The sequence below is a fragment of the Pongo abelii genome, chromosome 5 (genome assembly GCF_028885655.2).
Source record: "Pongo abelii isolate AG06213 chromosome 5, NHGRI_mPonAbe1-v2.0_pri, whole genome shotgun sequence".
Taxonomy (NCBI): Eukaryota; Metazoa; Chordata; class Mammalia; order Primates; family Hominidae; genus Pongo; species Pongo abelii.
Window position 1 is genome coordinate 107,638,870 of NC_071990.2, and position 25,242 is coordinate 107,664,111.

A 25,242-nucleotide genomic window follows, 5' to 3' on the forward strand; every position below is an offset into this window, starting at 1 on the left:
GCTCATTTTAGTTTTAAAGGTAGGAAGAACATATGTGAGTTGGTTTTCATCTCATCCCTGCCTGCCTGTTTAAATAGCAAAAATGCTACTGAGACATGAAAATAGTCACAATGAAACATGAAATGAGGTAGTAAGGTTCATTAGCTTACAAGTAATGAAATAAGACTTTGTTATTCTGCCTAGAATTCTAAAAACTACCTACAAGTATATACTTGAAAATTTCAATGCCTTCCCTCAACCAGAACTTGGCATATATGCTCACAGCACTCTGAGGATATAGATGACATCTTTTTATGTTTTAATTGTGAGGAAATGAATGTTTTACCCATATGAAGACTACATATCTTTGTGACTTAATACTTCAAAATTATTTAATTGCTTTTTAATACTAAAGTGTTTAGAACATTTTTGGGCATGCCATCTCTAAAGTGCAATAAAAGTGCAAAGTAGTAATACTACTATAATTTTTGTCTTCTTTCCTCTGTGTATGTTTTATATAAACTAATTCCTAGACCATACAAACTACTTCTACACACTAACATGCTCTGCTTACTGATGGACAAAATCTTTTTTTACAAGTCAGGACACATCCACATAAATGAAGCAGTAAGGTACCGCACGCTTTCCACAAACTTTAAGCAGGATAGGGAAAAAAATTGTAATCCCCACATGCTTTTTTTTTTTTTTTTTTTTTTTTTTAAATGGAGTCTCAGTTGCCCAGGCTGGAGTACAGTGGCGTGATCTTGACTCACTGCAACCTCCGCCTCCCAGGTGCAAGTGATTCTCTAGTCTCTCACTCAGCCTCCAAAGTAACTGGGATTACAAGCATGCACCACCACACCCAGCTAATTTTGTTTGTTTCTTTGTTTTTTTGTTTTTGTATTTTTAGTAGAAATGGGATTTCACCCTGTTGGCCAGGCTGATCTCAAACTCCTGACCTCAAGGGATCCACCCACCTCGGCCTCCCAAAGTGCTGGGATGACAGATGTGAGCCACCATGCCCAGCCTCCCACATTCTTTTTAATGCATCATTTATGATCTTAGCAGTATCATCATTAGAGATTAATGTAGAATCAAAAGTGTCTATAACTTGAAAAAACAGGCATAAGCTGCCAACTTTTCATTTTGCCGAACAGTGAACATTTGTGCTGTTGTCCTCTTTAAAATGATTGACAGTTTGAACATAGAGCTTCCATCCTGTTTTTTTTCTCTCCTCCTGACAATGATTCCTACAGGAAAGTTTGGGAGCATGAGTATACAGAATCATTGTCTTAGTGATGAACAGAAAAAAAAAAAAAGACATTTAAAAATACATACAAGAGGAAAGTTCCCTGATTAGGCAATACCACTGTACACTAAGCGACTAAACATCAGATGCCACAGCCCTCTGACCCTCAACATTTATGTCCATGACTTTCCAGCCCCTCCTTGTCCCAGTGAAAATGACTAAGTCAAAAATAAATGCCATCAGAAATGTTGATATTCCCAGCATATACCCATTTCTCTTTTTTTTTTCCTGTTTTACAAACTATTTATATTTACCTGCCTTCCTATGCAATAGAGAAACTAACTGCCCCTCTGTGCTTTCTCTCTAGCTTGGAGTATACAAACATCCAGGTTCCCTTGGAAAAGGAGTTTATGGAAAGGCCAAATCTAGCAGATTTTTTGTGCTTTGTCCTTGTAACAAGATGATTTTCACATAAGTTTGAATGATTAACAAAGATGAATAACAACATTGTTTTTGTTCCTCAACAGGAATTTTCTGAACCAACAATTATTCTCTTTGAAAGAGAAGACTTCAAAGGAAAAAAGATTGAACTTAATGCAGAAACTGTCAATCTCCGATCCCTGGGATTCAGCACGCAAATACGCTCTGTTCAGGTTATTGGTGGCATGTGAGTTACCTACTTGTTGACTCAATAAAATAGATCATTTTAAAAATCAAGTTTGGGCTGGGCACAGTGGCTCACGCCTGTACTCCCAACACTTTAGGAGGCCGAAGTAGAAGGATCATTTGAATCCAGGGGTTCAAGAAAATCCTGGGCAACAAAGTGAGACACCATCTCTACCAAAAATTTAAAAATTAGCCAGGTGTCGTGGCACATGCCTGTGGTCTCAGCTACATAGAAGGCTGAGGCCGAAGGATGACTTGAGCACAGTAGGTTGAGGCTGCAGTAAGCCGTGTTCACGCCACTGTACTCTAGTCTGAGTGACAGAGCAAGACCCTGTCTTCATTAAAAAAAAAAAAATTGATCAGATTTCTCCCTCTCTTATATTATCTTAAACTAATTGACATATACCCTCTCTTTCTGTAAGGGTTAATAATTATGCACCTTTGTAGAACACTTTTCCACTGGGAAGTCATATGTAAAGCATCTTTTATTTCATTATCCAGATTTTTAGTTTATTTAAGGTAAGGACTTTGTCTTTAACACCTCTCATTGTCTAGCAAGTAAGAAAGAGCTGACTTTACTTATCCCTTTAAAAAAGAGCAAGTCCTCTGATTTTGGAGCTCAGGGTTGAGATTTTCCTTTAACTGGGAATGACTGGCAGATGTTATACAAATGATTAAAGGTCAACTTGGAAAGATTTTTTCACTTCAACTTCGAATACTTTTGAATAAGATATAAAAATGAATGAGTACCATCAATGTAATACATGTTTTTAGAAAGTATTTTTCTTTTATTCACAAAAACAATAGGTATGGTCTACCTGTGTACAACAGATGTTGGGGTGGACTACATCTATTTAAAAAATCATCAGGCCGAGCTGGGCGCGGTGGCTCCTGCCTGTAATCCCAGCACTTTGGGAGGGCAAGGCGGGTGGATCACCTGAGATCAGGAGTTCAGGACCAGCCTGGCCAACATGGTGAAACCCCGTCTCTACTAAAAAATACAAAAATTAGCCAGGTGTGGTGATGGGCCCCTGTAATCCCAGCTACTCGGGAGGCTGAGGCAGGAGAACCACTTGAACCCGGGAGGCGGAGGTTGCAGTGAGCTGAGATCACACCAGTGCACTCCAGCCTGGGTGACAAGAGTGAAACTCCATCCAAAAAAAAACAGAAAATAAAAAAATATCACAGAAGCTGGGCGCAGTGACTCACGTCTGTAACCCTAGCACTTTGGGAGGTCAAAGCGGGCAGATCACTGGAACCCAGCAGGTCCAGACAAGTCTGAGCAACATGTTGAAACCCTGTCTCTATTGAAAACACAAAAATTAGCCAGGTGTGGTGGTGCGCGCCTGTAGTCCCAGCTACTCAGGAGGCTGAAGTGGGAAATCACTTGAGTCTGGGAGGTTGAGGCTGCAGTGAGCTGTGATCGTGCCACTGCCCTTCAGCCTGGGCAACAGAGTGAGACCTACCTGGAAAAAAAAATTATAGAATATTAGGGTGGTAGAGTTATGGGTGATTTTTTTGCAGTAGGTTTTAATATTTTGTTTTTATGATAAGATGACTAAAATGATAAAATTTTATCCAGGATTTAAGTTCCAGGATTAAAAGTAGAGTGCATTCTTCCTTGATATAATATGCAACAGAGGAGGGCGCTGGGCTGCTTCCACGCCAGTCTGCGCTTAAACCCATACTTCCTCAGGTGTGCAGCAGTAGCATCTGAGCGGAAGGGAACTGAGTATCTTAGCAGTTTTTTAGATTTAACAAAGATTACTCTCATTGCAGACAAAAGTTATTATTTAACCCTATTTAGCACCTACTAAGAGCTTTGGAAATATTAACAACTTAAAGATCCATTATTACAACTGAAGCAATTTTATGAATAGTTCCCAGGAAGAACTGAGGAATCCACTAAAAGACAGTATTTCATTGCTTTATGGAGGAAAAAACTTACCTATTTCTCTTCAAGAATGGAATTTTTTGGCATAAGTACTCATGTAACAAAAATTTGCTATTTGTGAAGAAATTACTTCTTTTAAGTGTTCTAGAAAAGATCTTCATTTTTCCCCCAATGTATGTTAAAAGTATATAGTTCAGTCTAGAAATGGAAAGCATTCTAAAAATAAATGCAATTGGGGTCCACTGTCAAATGAAAATTGCCACTTACTGTGGTTATTTTTGTTTTCAGATGGGTTACTTATGAATATGGCAGTTACAGAGGGCGACAGTTCCTATTGTCACCTGCAGAAGTACCTAATTGGTATGAATTCAGTGGCTGTCGCCAAATAGGTTCTCTACGACCTTTTGTTCAGGTATTTTCTTCTTCTCCATGCTCTGTATAGACTCTCCTCTGAAATTTTTTTGTAAATACAATCCAACTTTTTATCCAATTTTTTTATTCAAAGTTTAATAATTGGCCTCACCCCATAAACTCCTTCCCCGCCCCAATAATCTGGGCTCAGTTTCTGGTGCTAAGAGGTGTGGCTGCTTCAGAATGCCATCAAACTGAACATCAAACGCAGTTATCCACAGGCAGGCACCCTGCCTCAGGCGCTTTGACATTTTGTCAAACTCTTCTCATTGAGAAAATCTAAAACCTCTGAGACTCTTGAGTATGGTAATTACCCTTAATCCATATCTCACTTTGGATTCTTCCTGATATTCATGTTTGTTCAGTGCTTCCAGCAGCACATCTGGTATAACGACTGCTGGGGGTTTTGTCTTCTAGAAGCGAATTTATTTCAGACTTCGAAACAAAGCAACAGGGTTATTCATGTCAACCAATGGAAACTTAGAGGATCTGAAGCTTCTGAGGATACAGGTCATGGAGGATGTCGGGGCCGATGATCAGATTTGGATCTATCAAGAAGGATGCATCAAATGCAGGGTGAGCTTTAGGATTCCACGGGGGCCTGTGATGCCTTTGCTAGGAGGTGACTCATCCTTTCATATGCTTTTGATCTTTTCTTCAAGGAGTTGCAATTTCACAATTCCTGGAGTACTTTCAGAAATGAATTTGTTTTTTTCATGATAGTATATCCTAGCTCTGATAGAACCAGTCTAGGAACTTAAAATGAAAGGTAAATATAGCACTGATCCAAGATAGAATATTTATTTCTATGCTTGACTTTTATATAGTAGTAGAAAAAGGAAGTGTTTGTTATTCTTCCCTTTTTCCTTAATGTAACTGTTACAGAAACAAACTATAAGCTCCAGCCCTGTCAACAAAAATCACTCTTGGTTTGTTTGTTTTGGGGAAATCCACAGAATGGGATGAAGGGTAAAGAGATCCCTCTGTGTGCTACACAGTCCATTTCCTAAGTGTCATACGGTAAATTGGAAAATGGCCCATGTCCCTCCTGCATCATTCCTACTATTAAAGACACTTAAAAGCTGACTGTAGTAAGATGTTTATGAAAGAAGCTCATGCTTCTATGGTAGATAAAACCTTTTTACTCCTTGATTTTATGAGCTTGACCGTTGGCTCCTGATTTTCTTAAAAAAAAAAAAGAAAGAAAAAAACCTGGTGCCCTATGAGTCAGCAGAAGAACACAGCCTTGCGAAAAGGAGTACAACTCGTTAATTGGGTCTGTTGTGCTGGAGGGGGAATTCTTTCAGTAAACAGAAATACTGTTTGGACATGCATAGAAGAACTAGCAGGAGGAACAGAAGTAGTTGTAATATGGAATCATGAAAAGAAGCTTTCTGCCTTTAATTGTCTTAAACAATCCAAGAAAATGGTGCCTTTCAGCAGTTATTTCTAACAGACATTTCAGTGATGTTATTTAACAACTTTGAATTCAATAGGTCAATGAGAAAAAGTCTCCTAGATTATCACAGTGCTTTCATCTCATAGATGAAATATATAGAATAATATACTTTATTTTAGTTTTTTTATTAAAATAAAAAATTAAATAATATACTTTAATTTAGTTTTTTTAGACGGAGTCTTGCTCTGTCTCCAGGCTGGAGTGCAGTGGCACGATCTCGGCTCACTTCAACCTCTACCTTCTGGGTTCACGCGATTCTCCTGCCTCAGCCTCTTGAGTAGCTGGGACTACAGGCGTGTGCCACCACGCCCAGCTAACTTTTTTGTATTTTTAGTAGAGACAGGGTTTCACCATGTTGGCCAGGATGGTCTCCATCTCCTGACCTCGTGATCCACCTGCCTTGGCCTCCCAAAGTGCTGGGATTACAGGCGTAAGCCACTGCGCCTGGCCTACAATAATACACTTTTAACAGGCACTTTTATAGCAACATTGTTTTGTTTTTGTGTTGGAGACAGAGTCTAGTTCTGTTGCCCAGGCTGGAGTGTAGTGGTGCGATCACAGCTCACTGTAGCTTTGACTTCCTGGGCTCAAGGGATCCTTCCACCTCAGCCTCCTGAGTAGCTGGGTCCCACAAGTGCATGCCACTACACCTGGATAATTTTTTAAACTTTTCTGTAGAGATAGGGTCTCACAAGTGATCCTCTCACCCTGGCCTCCCAAAGTGTTGGGATTACAGTTGTGAGCCACTGTACCTGGCCAGTAACTTTTGTTAATGGCATGTGAACATGACTGTCATACATTATTTATATATTAAGGGTAGATTCACTTCAGGGAAGGGCTCATAAAATCTTTGCATTAAAATACCCTCTAGTGAGTCTGCATTTTTCTGTTTTCATAGCTGGAAAGCATGCCTGTTTAGAAAATTTTAATTCTCATGAAGGAAAGACAAATGCTAATAAATGCAATTCCGAGTTTTAAAATGATAAAATGCCCTTTAGCCACCCAGTGCTACAAAATTAGAGGTGCAGTCATATACTGGAAGGTCAGGCCAAGCAGAGGTGGAGATGTCAGAGGGCGATATAGTTACGGAACCTGCCTGGGATCATGGTCACTTATGACAGGGAAAAATATGATGGGCAGTTCTAATGTTATGAGGCTTTCCCTACTAGTAAGATAGTCTTGCAAAGGGCAAAAGTCTCTTACGATGCACAAACATTGAGATTTTTCCATCATTCGTGTCATCTGAAATAAACAGCATAAATATTTATTGTCCAATTCTAGTTGGCTAAGAGCTGAACTGCCTCATGTAGGGTAAATGAAGCTAGGAACTAAGATAATTTTAAAGCTCAATGTAACCAGAGAAATAATTGCCATGAGACTTTACAGCTGGATAAATATTTAAGATATCTTGTCTTTTCCACTGAGCAGATAGCAGAAGACTGCTGCCTGACGATTGTGGGCAGCCTGGTAACATCTGGCTCCAAGCTAGGCCTGGCCCTGGACCAGAATGCTGACAGCCAGTTCTGGAGCTTGAAGTCCGATGGCAGGATTTATAGCAAGTTGAAGCCAAATTTAGTTTTAGATATCAAAGGTAAGGGTCACTTGCTTTATTTTCTTTATTGTAATGTGTATGTCTTTTAGTTAAGGAAAAATCTATTCATAACTTTTGAAAATGATGAATGTATTATTAGTAGTAACAGTAAGAGAGCCCCTACTGTGTGCCAGCTGCTGTGCTAACCACTTTCAGTACAGCATCTCCTGTCATCTTCACAGCCACCCTACGAGGTCTACATTATCCCCTCTCTCTCTTCTCTTCTCCCCAGTTTTACAGACCAAAAAAAAAAAAAAACAAAACCAACAAAAACACCCCAGAAGCTCAAAGGGGTTGGCCAGTTTGGCCACAATCTCACAGCTGTAACTGCTGAACCAGAATCTGGCCATAGGCTGACTTCAAACATTTATTTTATTATAATAGTGTTAGGCTAAAAATCACAAGCTGAAAGGCCATGATTGCACTTAGTTCAGTAGAGTTGATGAGTCTCATGTATACACGTGACCTTTCATTGAAAAGATCTAAGATCTCAAAAGAATTAACACAGCCTACAGGATTTCAATGCAACATGTGTTCAATGAAGCTAATAGGGAGTGAATTGATGGTGCTTGGGGGAGAATAAATTTAGGGTGGTGGTCCTCAAACTTTATTTGCATCAGAATCACCTGGAGGGTGGGTTAAAATAGACAGTGGGGCCACATCCTCAGAGACTGAGTCTGTAGGTCTGGGGTGGGGCCTGAGAATTCCTTTTCTAACAAGTTCCCAGGTGTTGCCAATGCTGCTGGTCTGAGGCCCACACCCGGAGAACCACTGATGGTCATTTTAAAATAACATAAGAATGACCTAACCTCTGTGTGGGAACTCAGTGAACTAGTGTGTTGCTATTGACAGGCGCAGATGGTGTGTTCATGTCATCTGGGGTAATTCTGCTTTAAATTAATGGGCACTTTTTTATTCCCTATCAGGAAAGTCAGCACAATTGTGTTTTGTAAATTTAGCGAACTGGTGATAATGTAACCATACTACATACTCCATTAATTTTTTTTAATTTTTATGAGTATATTACATACTCTATTTTAAATCATCACTACAAAATGACTCAATTTTACTTTAATCAGGGATTTAGGCCAATGCTGTCATTAAAGTTTATGATGTAGGGGGTAAAGAGCCGGGCGCCGTGGCTCATGCCTGTAATCCCAGCACTTTGGGAGGCCCTGGTGGGCGGATCATGAGGTCAGGAGATCGAGACCATCCTGGCTAACATGGTGAAACCCCATCTCTACTAAAAAATACAAAAAAATTAGCTGGGTATGGTGGTGGGCACCTGTAGTCCCAGCTATTTGGGAGGCTGAGGCAGGAGAATCGCGTCAACCTGGGAGGCAGAGGTTGCACTGAGTCGAGATTGTGCCACTGCACTCCAGCCTGGGCGACAGGGCAAGACTTCGTCTCCAAAGGAAAAAAAAAAAAAAAAAGTTGTAGGGATAAAGAAAGTGCTGTGATCTGATTTTTAAAAAACAACTTTTCTGGATAATGGAGAATGAATCTGGACATTTTCATCAGGGGCTTTGGTAACTGTATGGGGAGCAAAAGTGGCTGTCACTTCTGAATGATCTCCAGGTAGGTAGCTTGGCCAACACACTTAAAACAGTGGACTTAGCATCACACAGAATCTGAGAAGTTGGAAAGATGCTCAGAGGCAAACAATGCCTTTGCCTTCATTAAAGGGGGCACTTAGGGAACACAAACTAAGCACTGCAACTACAGGCTGGATGGAGACCACAAAGATCGTACAAAATGTAAGCAGTACCCTTGGATATAAGAAAATAAATGCAATATTCAGAAACCGAACAGTAACATATAGTACAGCTCCCTCACCTTACATTTGGTACAACAACAGATTTGTCAATATGTAGACAGGTGAAATACTCATTTTATAGATGATCAACGTGAGGTTCAAACTAGTTAAGAGTTACGCAGATCTTTCTTTATTCTTATTTTGATAAACTTTATTGCACTAGAGTGCTTCAGTGTTGACAAGAGTTTCAAAATCTCCAGAGACACCAAAGAAATGTGACTCAATTGGAAAAAAATTGAGTTTTTGAGGCAATGTTAGGAAAAGAAGGGTATTTAGTTCTCAAAGGAAATCTGACCAAACCTTCCTGGTTTTTTTACAAATGTGATCTGCTTCCTATGTCCAGGGTGGACAACACTATAATCCTTAGCTAGAGCTTTCTTCTCTTATTCTTTCAACATGTATTCACGGGGTACACACTATGTGGCAGGCTCGGTGCTAGACACGGAGGGCACCAGAGTGGAAAAAAAAAAAAAGCCTCCTCCTTGGCTTCAGACACTTTACATTCTAGATGCGCTAGGCACACAGGATGTCGCTGACTTGTTACATTAGCAGCGGACCAGAAGGAAGGACACCTGACTCCTTGTCTTGGCTCTGACATGAACTGTGGGACTCTAGGTTTCTTAAGACTTCTTTTTAAAGCTCCAGAGCCCCTTCCTAAATGACACTATATAAATTACTCAAGTGCCTGCTGAGTAAGCATAATGTCCTGTATATTTGTGAAATCTCAGTATCTAGTACGGTAGCAACAACAGTCTTTTTTTTTTTTTTTTTTTTGAGACGGAGTCTCACTGTGTTGCCCAGGCTGGAGTGCAATGACGATCTCGGCTCACTGCAACCTCCGCCTCCTGGGTTCAAGCGATTCTCCTGCCTCAGCCTCCTGAGTAGCTGGGATTACAGGCGCCTGCCACCACGCCCGGCTAGCTACAGCAGTCTTAATTCCTTGTTAAACTGAATTTAATTTTCTCAGACTGGGAGAATGGTGCCATCTTGTGGACATGAGAGAGCAGCGCCGCACGTCCCACACCCCATGCAAAGTAAAATATAAACACTTCTCTTCTCGTTGGTGTACTTACTAGCAGACCATGATTTCCATTAGCTACAACTACTGAACCATTTGTTATCTATTAAAATTGCCCTAAGAGTTATTAGATCACGCATCTGTCTTCTAGCTCATCTCCTTGTGTTTGGGAAATGAGTTCTTTTGGTAGACATTCATGTATTATTCCAGACCACATACCTTGTAACAACAGTGGAAGCTGATTCATGTTCACTTTAAAAAACATGAAGTCTGCACAATTTAAATACTTTCCAAAGGCAAGAGAATGAATCAAATTATTTCTCAAGAACTTTCTAGTCTTCATGATTCTGGCTGAATTTATATGAAAGTATTTTAAGATACTTTTAAAATACAAAAGATACTCTTAAAAATACAAAAAGTATTTTAACATACTATAATGAAGAATGAAAAGAGACATTGTGACTTTAATACTTCCTGAAATTTCAGTGGAGTATGCTGTGTGTGTCTCTGTCTCGGCAGAGTGTAGGGTTTCCTGGTAGTTTTTTTCCCTACTGCTACAAACTTATACATAAAGGCCCAAAGCGCCTTACCCTTGTATTCTATAGTACATCTAGCAATACATCTAGCTGTGTAGAGGCTGTAGATTATCAAAGATGATAAATCAGTGTCTCACAAGAGGAGAAGAGACAACTTCCTTCCTCAACTATAATACCTAGATTTATTGTGTAAATTCTCAAACTTTTTTCCTATTTTGTAAATGCTTCAAAGGCAAAAAGAATGTTTATTTCTTCTTGATCCAAGAAGGAAGCATGCTTTCAATACCAGTCACTCCCTGCATCACAATGTACAGATTTTTACTTTGATGGGGTCTTTGTTGATACATCCTTGGTGCTGAGGTTTATGCTAAAAAAAGATAAGCCATCTGAAGGGATCTTTATTCTACACTGGAAAAAAAAATCAAATAACCCTTTTGTTAATGGTACTTCTCCAAAGAAAGGAGCCATGAGGCTGTTTTTAGCACTAAAGTATCTGAAACATCCAGTAAGCACCTTTGGAAAATCTTACAAACATTCTGGTGACAGGGAGTTAGAGAGTTCATGATAGTTTTACAATACAATGGTACTCAGCATCTTAAATGCTATGAAGTTTTATCCACCAACTGAGTCCCCAGTAGTGACAATGCCTGTCCCTTTACGTACTTCCGGGTGTCATCCAAATCTCCCCTTTGACCTAATACAGCCCATTTTCATTGTTCATGCAAACACTGTTCCCCGATAACCATTCCTCCCACCTTTCCACCACTGCCAGGACTGCCTGCTCTTTCCTTGCTGGTGTCTCGAATCCACCATCTCACCACCAAATATATGTTAGTCTCTTTACTCCTTTTCCCTTCTCTCGAGTTTTCCCAGTTCCCTTGAATTTCAGACATTGTAAGAGTGACCGTGGACTAGCTCTTAAGAACTGCGTAGAAAAAGGAGCCCGTGAGGTGGGATGTCCTGTGTGAAGGTGCTGGTGCCCCAATGGTGGGATCTGGACAGATTCACCCATGGCAGGTTGACCCTCTCATCCCACAGGGGCTCAGGCTTCCCTCCCTGCCTTGCCTCCTTGAGGCCTGCAGTTCTACACCTTGTTTACTTGCTTACTTTTGCTGTACTGGTGTTAGGGGAATTGTGTCTGCTATAGACCCTTCACCATGGGCACACTGATCTTTTATTATTTTCCTTTCTTTTAGGGGGCACACAGTATGATCAAAATCACATTATCCTCAACACTGTCAGCAAAGAGAAGTTTACACAAGTGTGGGAAGCCATGGTCCTATATACCTGAACAAAGAAGGAAGAAGAATCTTCTGGAGGTCCTTCCAGCCACCTTATTTCTTAAAAAGGACAATGCTGATGGAAGACCAAACTGGAAAGTGGATCGACTCCTCCTTCATTGATTCTAAATTCAACCTTAAATCATGCTGCCATGACTCAGAGAACTTACTCATCGTTTCAAAAGACTATCATAGCTTTAAACCAATAATTTGTCCTCCTTTCATTTCTTGCCTTTCATTTTTGGTAGCTGCTTAAACAGGTTGCCTAATTAGCAGCTTTTGGGTGATTTTGTAAAATGTTATAGCAAGACTTCAAGACTGTGTACATTTTAAATTATTTCCAAAGATAGTGACAGGAGAGAACTGGAACAAATTTACCAACTTTGTGGACCTACAAAGCCCTTACACTTTAAAGGGTAAGATAAAGGCTTAAGTTTGAAAGGTAGAGAACTGTTTAGCATCTGAGAAGAAATACTTTATTAGGCCTGTAATTTTGGTTCTTGGCCTTAAACACTTTCTGGAACCTTTAAATATGCTGCATAGCACAGTGGGAAAGCCTTAGGTATTCACACATTTAAGGAACTCTAAACAAAATACTATTTTCCTTTAGTTCATATTAAAAACTAATACATTTTAAAAATTTAATGTCAAAGTCTAGTAACATTTGTTTGTTAGTAGGATTTGAATTATTATTTTTTGAGACAGGGTCTCAGGCTGGAGTGCAGTGGCACAATCATGGCTCACTGCAGCCTCTACCTCCCCAGGCTCAGGTGATCCTCCCACCTCAGCCTCCCATGTAGCTGGGACTATAGGCACACACCACCAAGCCCAGCCAATTTTTTTTTTTTTTTTTTTTTTTGGAGAGATGATGGGGTTTCATCACGTTGCCCAGGCTGATCTCGAACTTCTGGGCTCAAGCAATTCGCTCGCCTCAGCCTCCCAAAATGCTGGGATTACAGGCCTGAGCCACTGCGCCCAGCCAAGATTTGAATTATTTTAACTCATCCATGGGCTGCCCTAGAATGTCACAAATGAGTGTTGTTTAATGCCTTTCTTATAGCTACTGGAACACTATTATGACCTAATTTATGAGCCATCCTTACTCATCTACAAGTGCTGAAGCAATGTTACATACTTTTTTGCTAAACTGATTTTCTAGCCTAATTTCTTGCCCTCCTATCCACCTGCATCTGCACATGGCCTGCATGGGGCTGCCTTCCCTGCAGTGTTCTACAGCCATGCTTCCGGGTACAGCTGTTGGTGGACAGCCTCAAGTCTTGGGGACACTATAGCCACTAAACGAGGTGTGAAAGGCTCAAGAGGATGACCAGCAATTAATTATCCCCAGAAAGTGAAGGAAAAGAGACCTTTAGGGATGTTGCTGGTCAAGTCTTGGAACTCATGATTTGACCAGAGTCAAATCAATCTTCAAGCAATCTTGGAACCCTCAACTGCAGTAAGCATTTCAAGAATGCAAACAAACAGTTTAACAACTGACAAGACACCAGCCCATACGCTGCTCTTCAAACAGTGGGTTCTAGCTTTGAACAAAAGTGCTAAACATTTCCTTGAATATATTCTTCCTCTTTTTGTCCTCATCATTTTCAATACTGGTGCTCTTGTCACAGGTAGAACAACTTGTTTCTTTTCCATCTATTCAAGTGCGTTTCTAATTCTAAAATGCTGATCTTCTCTGGAGTCTATGGTAGGCAATTATGGTCACTGGAATAGTTTATCTTGTTTTAAAATATTATTGGCGCATGTACAACAGCATCCAACATATCTGTCTTGTTCCTAGATGTATAGCTCTGATTTTAGGCCTTTTGTGCATACCATTACAATATGGTGGGGTAAGACATTCTACAGTAGCCTGTGCTGAACTGATCTCTTAAATAAACTTGCTTCTGGTTAACTATGTTGATGAAATCTGAAAGTCCATTCAGTAGCCCTCATCTAACCCTTCAAAGACAGTCAGCTAGCAGATTAGAAACAAATGTCTGATTAGGATGAAGCAGGTTTGAGGGGTGCTGGTATAATAATAGCAAGAAAGTTTTGCTGACCACTCTCTTTCCAAACTCCATAGTTTCTGAGTGGAAATGAGGATGAGTGAGGTCCTGGCTCAAGTATTTTACTCCCACTACCAGCTGGGAGCCCTCCAGGAAAAGAGCTGAGGCTGCTCCAGATGGAAGTCAAGAGCAGCTGGTATTTACACCTGGAAAATCAGATTTTTTTTTTTCTTTTGCAATAACTCGGTAGTAAGACCAGACCAGCAATTCTAGAGAAAAGCCTATATCTAACATATGTGCTACCAAACGAGTGTCTAACAGGAATAAACCAAGCAGAAATCTCAAAACAGGTCTACATCAAAAGTTACAAGCAAGCATTTCAGGTGCAATACTGAGGATGAGTATATTAGGAAGTAAAAACACTTACCATTAATGAATATTCAAAAGTGCACACTGCAATGGATTGACTGGAGAGATATCTAAATGTAAACATTTGACATCAAAGTGGCAAGCTCTGGGCTCCATTGGAAGGCTGCAATTTCCATGGAAAAGCCCTCAGAGAAACATGTTTCAATTGCCGAAACAGGCCTAATCCTTATGCAAGATGTAAGGGTTTTAAAAAGTTAGAAACTCTGCCCTCACCTTTCAATATTAAGAGCATAAACAAATGAATCACCAGCCAGATTTTTCTATATGACACTAAGAGATTTAGAACTTTAAAAGCTGTGGTGACCACACTATGGTGGAGGAACAAAAAAGGAAACCTTGGCCAGCTGGAAAGGTGCTCAGTGATGAATTCAAGAAAGAACCAGCTTTAAATTATCTCTTCATGCCAACATCCATCCATACACTGAAAGTTTTAGTATTGTACATTAAGACGATCAGGCCCAGCAGGGTGGTTCACGCCTGTGATCCTAGAACTTTGGGAGACTGACGTGGTGGATCACTTCAGCCCAGGAGTTTGAGACCAGCCTGGGCAATATGGCGAAACCGTCTCTACTAAAAATACAAAAAATTAGCTGGGTGTGGTGGTGCATACCTGTAGTCCCAGCTACTTGAGAGGCTGAAGCAGGAGAATCGCTTAAGGTCAAGGCTGCAGTGAGCTGTGATTGTGCCACTGCACTCCAGCCTGGGTGACACAGCGAGACCCTGTCTCTAAAACAAAAAAGACAATAAAGTAGTTTAAGCTAGTAAAATAGAAGGTGCCACAGCAACCTGCAAAGCCGGTGTGAAGGAACAGCTTGAAAAAACCTGGAATTTCTACTGACTACAGACAAATCCAAGTGCTGATATTTTTATATCAATTACTGGCCAAAATGGTGTGTTTATTTTTTAAAGCTTGTATCATGGAATTTATAATCTAATCTGGAAAAATGTTTGAAAGGGATGCTTAGAAAAAAATTTGGGCTCACAGGCACTCACCAAATAAGAATGCCAACAATCGCTAAACTGCATTTTTATTTAAACAACGTTAATTACAGTCTTTCCTCGTGCGTGTCCTCTTTCCACCTTCAGGAAGGCTTCTGGAACTTTAGAAAAAGGAAAGGTTTGTTCGATAACTGGCCGGATCTGTAAAACATAAGAGGTTGACCGGTGGATAAAAAAGCCTACATCTTTCAAGGCAGATGACATTGCTAATTAGTTTCTTCACGGTGTCCCTCAAGCCACAGTCTCTCTCGAGTGTCTCTCCAGTGGACCCAGGTCAGGCTCTCACACGGGCCATGATGCTGCCTCCACTCCTGCCTCACTGCTGCTTCTCTCTTTACAGCCCCTCCCACCCCACTGCCCAGTCTTACTTCTCCTCCCTGCTGGTCTGTCACTCTCCTACTCAGAACCCTTCAACAGCTCCCACTCTGGCATTTGAAGACCAATAGCATCCTGAGCTCAGCCCTCATCCAGATTCCATGCTTTGCCAAAACGCTCCACCTGTCATTTTCTCCACATGGTATGTTTATGCCTCTGCTGGTACGAGTCAGTAAGCCCAGAAATCCTTCTCTGAAAATTCCACTGTCCTTCCCACCCAGGTCTCACACTGTGTTTCCTCATGCCCCAGTTTGCAACGTGTTGTCCCTTTCAACTACCACAGGAACCATGCGGCCTTCCTCACAGACTGTACTTGTTACAGCTGAGTACACATCTCAGTCACTCTGTGCTGTATGGTAAATACCAAAGAGAACATCCCAAGGTCCTTGCTGTATGTATCCATCTGGCTCCTTACAGAGAGTGCATGGAAATAGTTTTGTTTCGTTTTTTTTTTAATTTGTTAAGTGTTTGGCATATCTATGCAACCAGAGCATAAAGTACTTGTGGGATAGGGGACTAAGCCACTTTGTTTGCATCCCCCACAACACCCAGCATAATGCTAGACATACAGTAGGAGCTTCATCAATGTCACTTAGGTGAAAGCTAATAAGGTAAGTGGGAAAAAAGGACCTCATGTGAGCTTTCTGGGCTTTGAGAATACTTGGCCCAGGCTGGAGCTGCCCTGGCAGGCTTTGCTAAACAACGGTGCAGCTGGTTACAATTTACAAGAAAGCCACTCCAGCCAGCTCATAAATGTTTCAATGCTGCTGGGTCTTTTCACTGTACTATCAGTAATGCCAGCAACCTCCTTCTGAAACTAGGTCCCAGGTAACATCCTCTCCATGCAAAAATCCAACTGAATTCTTCCTTTTCAAAACTTTAAGCAAAAATCAATAGTTATCCACCGGGTATCTCAGTGGCCTGTCTCCCATAGCTCCACTGGCAGGGATAAGTTATCAGAAGGCATAAGCCAACTCATACATTTTACGCTTTCCTTTTACAAGAGGAAGAAGTGTTTTTGTGACATTCAGATGCATCTGATGAAACTTCCTCTTGGATGAATTTCACAGCCCAGCCACCAGAAGAGCATCTTAGACTCCAAAAGTTCCCTTCTCCAAATAGCTGAAAATACTTTTGTACCCACAAATCACAATAAGCTCATAATAAAAGCAACAGCTGGCACATACTGGCCTCACTATGTGCCAGGCACTGTTTTAGGGGCTCTATAGATTTCATCTCATTTAATCCCCATAACCATTTTCTGGGGTAAATACTCTTATTCCCATTTTACAGATGAACAAATCAAGGAACAGAGTTAAATAAGTTGCCCTATGTCACACTTCTGATAAATAGAAAGTCAGGATTCAATCTGGTGCCATCATCTGCTGTCACCACTATGCACTGAGCCTTTCCTATAGCGTGTGCTGCTGTCTACACCTACCCCTAAAACCTTAAAGGAAGGGAAAGGTAGCCAAGGACTGTAAGGATTTATCACAGCCTGCATGTTGGCCCGCCTTCCTTGTGCCAGCTGAGGACCTGGTCTCTCGACCCTGTGTCCATGCCACCAAGATGACAGATGTGTGGTACATGGGTGCCATCCACGCCTATGGAGGACATCTCTATTGCTGATCCCCCCGCAAGCTGAGCATGACCTCAGAATCTTCACCACTGCAGCCACTATTAACTGCTCTGAGCTGGCTTGTGAGACGAAGCCTATTTGTCTTCTATTCTCTCCAAGAATAAGGCAGAGGGCTGTGGTGAGTCCCACTTTCGGGTGGACTGCATTAATGTTGCAGAATGGAATGCATTAATGTTTCTTGGCCCAGCGCAGTGGCTCACATCTGTAATCCCAGCACTTTGGGAGGCCGAGGCAGGCAGATCACCTGAGGTTAGGAGTTTGAGACCAGCCTGGCCAACATGGTGAAACCCGTCTCCACTAAAAATACAAAAATTAGCTGGGTGTGGTGGTGTGTGCCTGTAATCCCACCTACTCGGGAGGCTGAGGCATGAGAATTATTTGAACCCGGGAGGTGGAGGTTGCAGTGAACTGACATCGCGCCACTGCACTCCAGCCTGGGCAACAGAGCGAGACTCTGTCTCCAAAAAAAAAAAAAAACCAGTTGTTTCCTGTATGTCCCACATGAAACCTAAACCTATCACTCCTCCAAAGCCCCTGGGACGCTGTTTTCAGGATGCTGTTTACCTGGAAAAGGAATCCCCTGAATGCATGCCTAAAATGCAGAGTCCAAGGCCTCCTGTTAGAACAACTACATCAGAACCTGTAGGGGTGGGGCAGAAACAATGCTTCCCCAGTGATCTGCATGCACCCTAAAGTGGGACTCACCCAGCCCTTTGCCTTATTCTTGGAATCCCTAACTTGTACCGTGCACATACCCATCCATTCCACAGACTGACAAAGTGTCTGCCTCCTAAGGCACTAAACCAAAACAGGCTGAACTCAATGTTCAATTTAGAGCTCTGACTGGGGACACAGACCCTGAACTGATGACACAGGCAGCTTACAGTTACTGCCCACTTTAATCTGGCTGGTCAGGCCTATTGTGGCAAATAACCCGAGAGGGCTGACCATGGCATAATGAGTCATTCAGCAATTCCCGTAAGTGACAATGGAAAAAAAGGTTTCAAATTGAAGGCAGGCAAATGCCATTGCTGGCTGAATCCATGACAGCAAACAGAGATTAACTGGATAATGAGACAGTGTCTATGTACAGCCTCACATTAGACCTAGAATACTTGTTTGTTAAGGACAAAGGGATCAGAGTTAAAATCCAGAGGGGGGAAAGAAAGGTTACTCACAGTGAAGTAGGGATGTTTATGTGATGACGCTACTATAGTCCACCTGGCACAGGGAGCCCTGTTATAAAGCGGGCAGGCTCAACACCATGCTTCCCACTGCGCAGACACACAAGGCTCACGGCCGGCCAGGGACGCTCACAGCAGCAGCCCTCATTCAGTCTTGGATTCACGTGTGGGGTGCTGATTGTGCCTCGCACCCCTGATACAAAGGCTGAACCAAGCCAAGCCCCAAGATTTGGCACCTGCTGCCTGACATCACTTCTGTGAGAACGTAGGGACGATGGGAACCTTAACCTCTCTGGATGTGGCCTTGGAATATTGCTGCTTACAAGCCGCTAGGCAAGTCCTCCTTCCTGCTAAGGCAAAAACCCTCTCTAACGCTTGAGGGGAAGACGGTACAGAAAACCTCTCACTACTGCAAAAGCATGAAGCTGCTGGTGGAGAAGGACACTGTCTAGGCAGCCATGGCAGCAGGCAGAGGTTTTCCCTCAATTCCCGTTTTCCCAGTGAGAATCACAAAACAGTAGAGCTAACATATCCGAGTGGGCCTCTTTTGATAGATTAGGAAACTGAAGTGCAAATGATTGAGTGGTAAGTGCAAGGTCAGAGCTGTCAATAGCAGAGCCAAAACAAGGACCCAGGACTCCTAATGTCATTACTGCATGGGATGGATGTAATCTGGGAAGTCACAGTCTGTTCCACTTCTTTTCCTAAACCCTTGGCCTCTTCTTCCACCAGGCACAGAGGCTGCAGATCTCAGAGGGTGAGGTGTGTGAGGGGACACTGACAGGTGACAAACACCAAGGAAGACCTAAGGGCTCCTGGTCTAAGTCCAAATCCACACACCTGTGGACAGGCACCAGGACCGCAGTTCCAGCACTACCTCCCGGACAGGTATGCCCCTGACCTTTGTGAGAGGTTCAGTATTTCCTGGGTTGGGGTAAAGGGGAAGAAAGGGACTTAAACTCAGTCTACCTTTAGATAAAAAGAAGACAAAAGGAAGAGGTGAATTTTGCTCTCAGTTGCTGTTTCTTGGAAACTTCCTGCTCCAGATGGCAAACTCAAAACTGGAAGATGGGGAGAGACAGGGGGGTGATGGCAGACGGGGGAACTCTCCAAGGGAGTAAATGTGCCATTTGGGAAAGCATCAAGGACTTGTCCCCTAGGTACCCCTAAAAAATGCACTTCCAACAGCCAGAAGGTGAGAGGAGAAACCCCATATAAAATTCCTCATAGAAACAATTTCAGTAGCATCAGAAAAACCTCAGAAGCATTGAGGCCATGGGATCCATGAGACACTTGTCACATCAGGCAAGGCAGCCCTCTTCCAGTGGTCCTAGGGATTCAGTCCCTAATCATTACATTCTTTCTATGGAGCAAAATCCAGTGGCAATAAGGAACTTAAGGTTTAGAATGTACTTCGTTGCTAAACGAGGGCCCAGCTATTCAAGACAGACCTGGGAAATCACCTACCTCAGAACTCATTATATTTTTCTCAAAAGCTGCAGTGTCCAATATGGTAGCCTCTAGACACGTGACTATTTATGTTAATCAAAAGTAAGTAAATAAAATGAAAAAGTCAGTCTCTCAAGTTGCATTTGCTATATTTCAAGTGCTCAGTGGCTTAGTGGCCACCAAATGAATACTGCAGACAGAGAACATTTCTATCACTGCACAAAGTTCTAGAGGACAGGCTGCTTGAAAGGTAACTGAGTGTGACCAACACATTTCTCCACCATCTACTGGGTCAAGTAAGTGCTAGCGGGCCTTCAGTAAGTGTTCTGAATTGAAGTCAAATATGGTGCATAGGAACTATTCTGATGCTGGCTAAAATAAATCAACTGAGAAATCTATATCACTGTTCAACCAAGATGCTTGGCTGGCATCTAAGATTTTGAATATACCTGTGAACATTACACTCCTAACATCAGAAGGCTCACTAATTATATGAAGAATATACATGTATAAATAAACATTCAAAAATATCTTTCTGGCCGTGTGCAGTGGCTCACACCTCTAATCTTAGCACTTTGGGAGGCCCAGGCAGGCAGATTGCTTGAGCTCAGGAGTTCAAGACCAGCCTGGGCAACATGGCAAAATCTTGTATCTACAAAAAATACAAAAAATTTAGCTGGTCAGGGGCATACCTGTCCAAGAGGTAGTGCTGGATAGTGCTACATGGGGGGCTGAGGTGGGAGGATCACTTGAGCCCAGGAGGTCAAGGCTGCAGCGAGGTGAGATCACACCACTTCACTCCAGCCTGGGTGACAAAGTGAGACCCTGTCTCAAAAAAGAGAAAAAGATCTTCCTCCCATACTTGATTTCTAGCCATCTAGTTTCCCACCTCAGGAGCAACCAAGATTTCTAGTTGCTCTCATATCCTTTTGAGGTATTTTATGCATTGTGGTAGGCAGAATAATGGCCCCCAAAGATGTTCACATCCTAATTCCCAAAATGTGTGAATATGGCACCTTACGTGGCAAAAGGACTTTGCTGATGTGATTAAGTTAAGGATCCTGAGATGCAGAGATTATCCTGGATTATCCAAGTGGGCCCAGTGTAATCTCAGGGTCCTTATAAGAGGAAGGCAGGAGGGTTAGAGGTCAAAGATGAACAGAAGCAGAGGTTGGAGTGATGTAGCCACGAGTCAAGGGAGGTACAGCCTCTAGAAGCTGGAGAAGGCAAGGAAACAGATCCTCCCCTGTAGCCTGCTTCCAGGAGGAATGCAGCCCTGCCCACATATTTGGACTTCTGACCAAAATCTTATTATTATAAGATAATAAATTAGTGCTGTCTTAAGCCACCACATTCACAGTGATTTGTTACTGCAATAGGAAACTAATACATGCATATCGAAGCAAATATGTATAAATATTTTCCTTCAAAACACAGTTACACAGTCCTTCTTAGCAGCAGGCATCATCTGAAGACTGCCTCACCACCACCTCCTCTCAGTCCTGCAAGATACTGAGAAATACAAGATGATAGAGTAAAATACCAAGAATTCAAACTCTAGGTAACAATGTCTGGATGATTATTTAAGCAGAAAACAATGAGGACTGTAGAAGGAACTGTCCTAAGGGTCAAGAGACCTGGGCCCTGCCTATGTGACCTTGAGCACATCATTTAATTTCTTAGGGCGTCTGTCCCTTCAAATGTGACATCACCGCAGGATGAGGGATAAAGGGATGAAGACAGTAAACTAGACAAGTGCAAAGCTTTCCTCTTTGCAGTCTGTGAGTATGCTATTCAATGGCATATGCGTGACCTGAATATAATTTTTGCTATATCTCCCCCCACCAAAAAGTAAGTGTGTTAAATAGTATGAAAACAGGAACTGTTTTTTGTGCTTAGGAGAAAATGCCAATAAACTGTAGGCACAAGGCACGTCAGTACCAACCCATTACGCTTAAGGGGATAATTATAAACCATTCTTTTTGAGAATGCCCAGAACAGCAGTTTGCAAACTAGTGTCCAAGAGCCCAGGGCTCCTTGGCTGTGTGGAGCAGCTGCGGGGAAAGAACATCTGTCGGGGAGGTCACTCCCTGCCACCACTTCACCAGCAAAGCAGCTCCTCCTCTGCCTATTCTGTAAACTGGAGCTTGGCCTGACTGGGTTTCAGTTAAAAAACATTTAACTACTAGTTTAAGATAAGGATCGGCAAACTTTTTCTGTAAAGGCCTAAATAGTGAATGTCTTAGGCTTCACAGGCTTCACATGGTCTAAGTTCTTCTTCTTCTTTTTTTTTTTAACAAATCTTTAAAAATATAAAAACCAGCTGGGCATGGTGGCTCACACCTGTAATCCCAGCACTTTGGGAGGCCAAGGTGGGTGGATCACGAGGTCAAGAGATTGAGACCAGCCTGGCCAACATGGTGAAACCCTGTCTCTACTAAAAATGCAAAAAATTAGCCGGGCATGGTGGCGGGCGCCTGTAGTCCCAGCTACTCAGGAGGCTGAGGCAGAAGAATTGCTTGAATCCAGGAGGCGGAGGTTGCAGTGAGCCGAGATCGTGCCACTGCACTCCAGCCTGGTGACAGAGCAAGACTCCATCTCAAAAAAAAAAAAAAAAAAAAAAGTAAAAACCATTCTTGGCTCAGAGGATGCGCAAAAACAGGCCTCAGATTGAATGTGGCCCACAGGCTGTAGTTTGCCAACCACTTTATCTAAGATATAATGAAAATACTAGGTAAGTTAAAATTCAAACTGAAATTGTGCCCAGATAGGATGAATAGGGAGTCCTACGACATGCAATAAGGCTTCGCGATGACAGTCATGTGAAAACAATGCCTAAGACTGGATCTCCAGGAAAAACAGACTGTGAGGTCCCCACATATTTAGGAAATTTCAGCTCCTCTTCACTTTTGAGCCTGACAATAGTGAGCACATTAAAGGCAGGAAACCAAAACATTTACTGAGTGCTGCACTGGGAGAAAGCAAAGGTAGGGTTGGTGTTCATAAAGAAGGTAGAAGGAAAATGCTATTAACAGATTGACAGAGAGTGCTCATTATTGTGGATATTAACTCGGTGGCTTCTCCATTTTTACTGGGGTATGCAGGGCTAACAAACAGAATTTAGACTCTATCAGTAATACTCATTAATCCAGATTCTTTTTTTTTTTTTCCTTGAGATGGGATTGCCCTATGTTGCCCAGGCTGGTCTTGAACTCCTGGGCCCAAGCGATCCTCCCACCTCAAACTTTTAAGTAGCTGGGATCACAGGCATGAGCCACCACACCCAGCTCAGATATTAAGATAGTTTAGGCCGGGCGCGGTGGCTCACGCCTGTAATCCCAACACTTTGGGAGGCTGAAGTGGGCGGATCATGAGGTCAGGAGATTAAAACCATCCTGGCTAACACGGTGAAACCCCGTCTCTACTAAAAATACAAAAAATTAGCCAGGCGTGGTGGCGGGCGCCTGTAGTCCCAGCTGCTTGGGAGGCTGAGGCAGGAAAATGGTGTGAACCCAGGAGGCGGAGCTTGCAGTGAGCTGAGATCGCACCACAGCACTCCAGCCTGGGCGACAGAGCAAGACTCCGTCTCAAAAAAAAAGATAGTTTAAATCACAAGTGACAGGTAACCAGACCTTCACATTCTTAAAAACAAGTCTCTAATGAAGTAAAATGGTTCAGAGGGTAAGATAATGGTAAGTAAAGAGAGAAGGGGCCTAGAAGGTAGGCCACAAGATAAATTCCAGACACTAAATATATATACTAGATTTTCAAAAGCTGTCTATTTTAATATCTATCAAAGGCTGAGTGCGGTGGCTCATGCCTGTAATCCCAGCACTTTGGGAGGCCAAGGCAGGTGGATCATTTGAGGTCAGGAGTTCAAGACCAGTCTAGCCGACAGGGCAAAACCCCATCTCCACTAAAAATACAAAAATTAGCCAGGTGTGATGGTGGGCACCTGTAATCCCAGCTACTCAGGAGGCTGAGGCAGGAGAATCGCTTGTACCCGGGAGGCGGAGGTTGCAGTGAGCCGAGATCACACCACTGCACTCCAGCCTCCGCGACAGAGCAAGACTCTGTCTCAAAAAAAAAAAAAAAAAAACTATCAAAATTATAAATGCATATCTCTTTTGACTCAGCAATTCCATTTCCATGAACAGAAATGGTTATATATACAATTAGGTACTAAACATAAATATTGGGTTATCCACTGAAGCATTATTTGCAAAAGACTGAAATTAAACAAATTATGGTACACCCATACAAATACTATGTAGCTGTTAACAAAAAAGGAATGAGAAAGCTTTTATATCCTGACATAAAACAAAGTTGAACATATGCTGTTAAAAAAAAAAGCAGGTTGCAGCACAGTATATTATCCATTTTGTTAGGAGAGAAGAGAGAGAGAGAGAGAGAGAGGAAAAAAATTATTTTTCCTGTTTTGATAGAGTATCTTTGGAATACCCAAGAAACTAGTAATATTGGTTGCATCTGACAAGCAGAATTTCAGTGACTGAGATATAGCAGTCAAAAGAAGATTTCTTGAAATAACTTTTTCCATTTTTAGGGTTTTTGAACCTTATGAATGTATTTTTTCAAAGTTCAAGTATTTTAAAAGAGTTGGCTCTGTTGTTTCACAGCTCTTCACCATCAAAAAACAACTGTAGCTTTTCTTTTTTTTTTTTTTTTTTTTTTTTTTTTTTTTTTTTTTAGTTTTTTAATTTTATTTTATTTTTTTTATTTTTAGTAGAGATGGGATACAGTTACCTGCTAATGAGAATCAGGAAGCGCTCAGCCAAAGCTTGGAAGAATTTAAATGTCCTCCTCCAATTTAACAAATCTCTACCAACCACACAACATATAAGTAAGATCTGCTGTGTCATTCTTTCCAATTTCCCAGGATAAAAAGGCAATGACCTCTCACATCCACACAGAAGCAAGGACACGACAAGAGAGCTGGCCTCATCAAGGCATCCAGTGCCACATACCAACTTCACAGTCCCAGAACCCCTCATTGCCAGAAATGACTCCCAAGCCCAAACAGCCTGTGCAGGAGAGGAGAATCAAAGCACAAGGCACATTTGCTCATTCAACCTCCTTGGAGAATACTTCAAGGACATCTTTTTTTGTTGTTGTTTATCATGTCCTATTTTAGCCATTACCAGTTATCTGCCAAATTTAATAGGTAGATATATACAAGTCACCTCTCATCTCTGTTGGGAAAACAGTAATTTCCAGGCAGAGAGAGAGTCACAATGTTTTGAA

At 42.0% G+C, this 25,242-nt stretch overlaps 2 protein-coding genes across 2 annotated transcripts in view; one reads left to right on the forward strand and one right to left on the reverse strand.

Annotated features, from left to right (window-relative positions):
• CRYBG1 (crystallin beta-gamma domain containing 1) overlaps positions 1-13,814 on the forward strand; it is a 209,465-nt gene extending 195,651 nt beyond the window's left edge. Inside the window, exons 18-22 of the mRNA XM_009242117.4 lie at positions 1,756-1,895; positions 4,077-4,200; positions 4,617-4,775; positions 7,087-7,249; positions 11,816-13,814. Coding sequence (XP_009240392.4) covers positions 1,756-1,895; positions 4,077-4,200; positions 4,617-4,775; positions 7,087-7,249; positions 11,816-11,910 — 681 coding nt within the window. The 3' untranslated portion in view covers positions 11,911-13,814. The remainder of the gene's footprint in view (positions 1-1,755; positions 1,896-4,076; positions 4,201-4,616; positions 4,776-7,086; positions 7,250-11,815) is intronic.
• A 1,517-nt stretch (positions 13,815-15,331) lies between these two features.
• The window catches only part of RTN4IP1 (reticulon 4 interacting protein 1), a 56,074-nt gene continuing 46,163 nt past the window's right edge, over positions 15,332-25,242 (reverse strand). Inside the window, exon 9 of the mRNA XM_054557930.2 lies at positions 15,332-15,474. Within this exon, the coding sequence (XP_054413905.1) occupies positions 15,367-15,474 (108 nt within the window). The 3' untranslated portion in view covers positions 15,332-15,366. The remainder of the gene's footprint in view (positions 15,475-25,242) is intronic.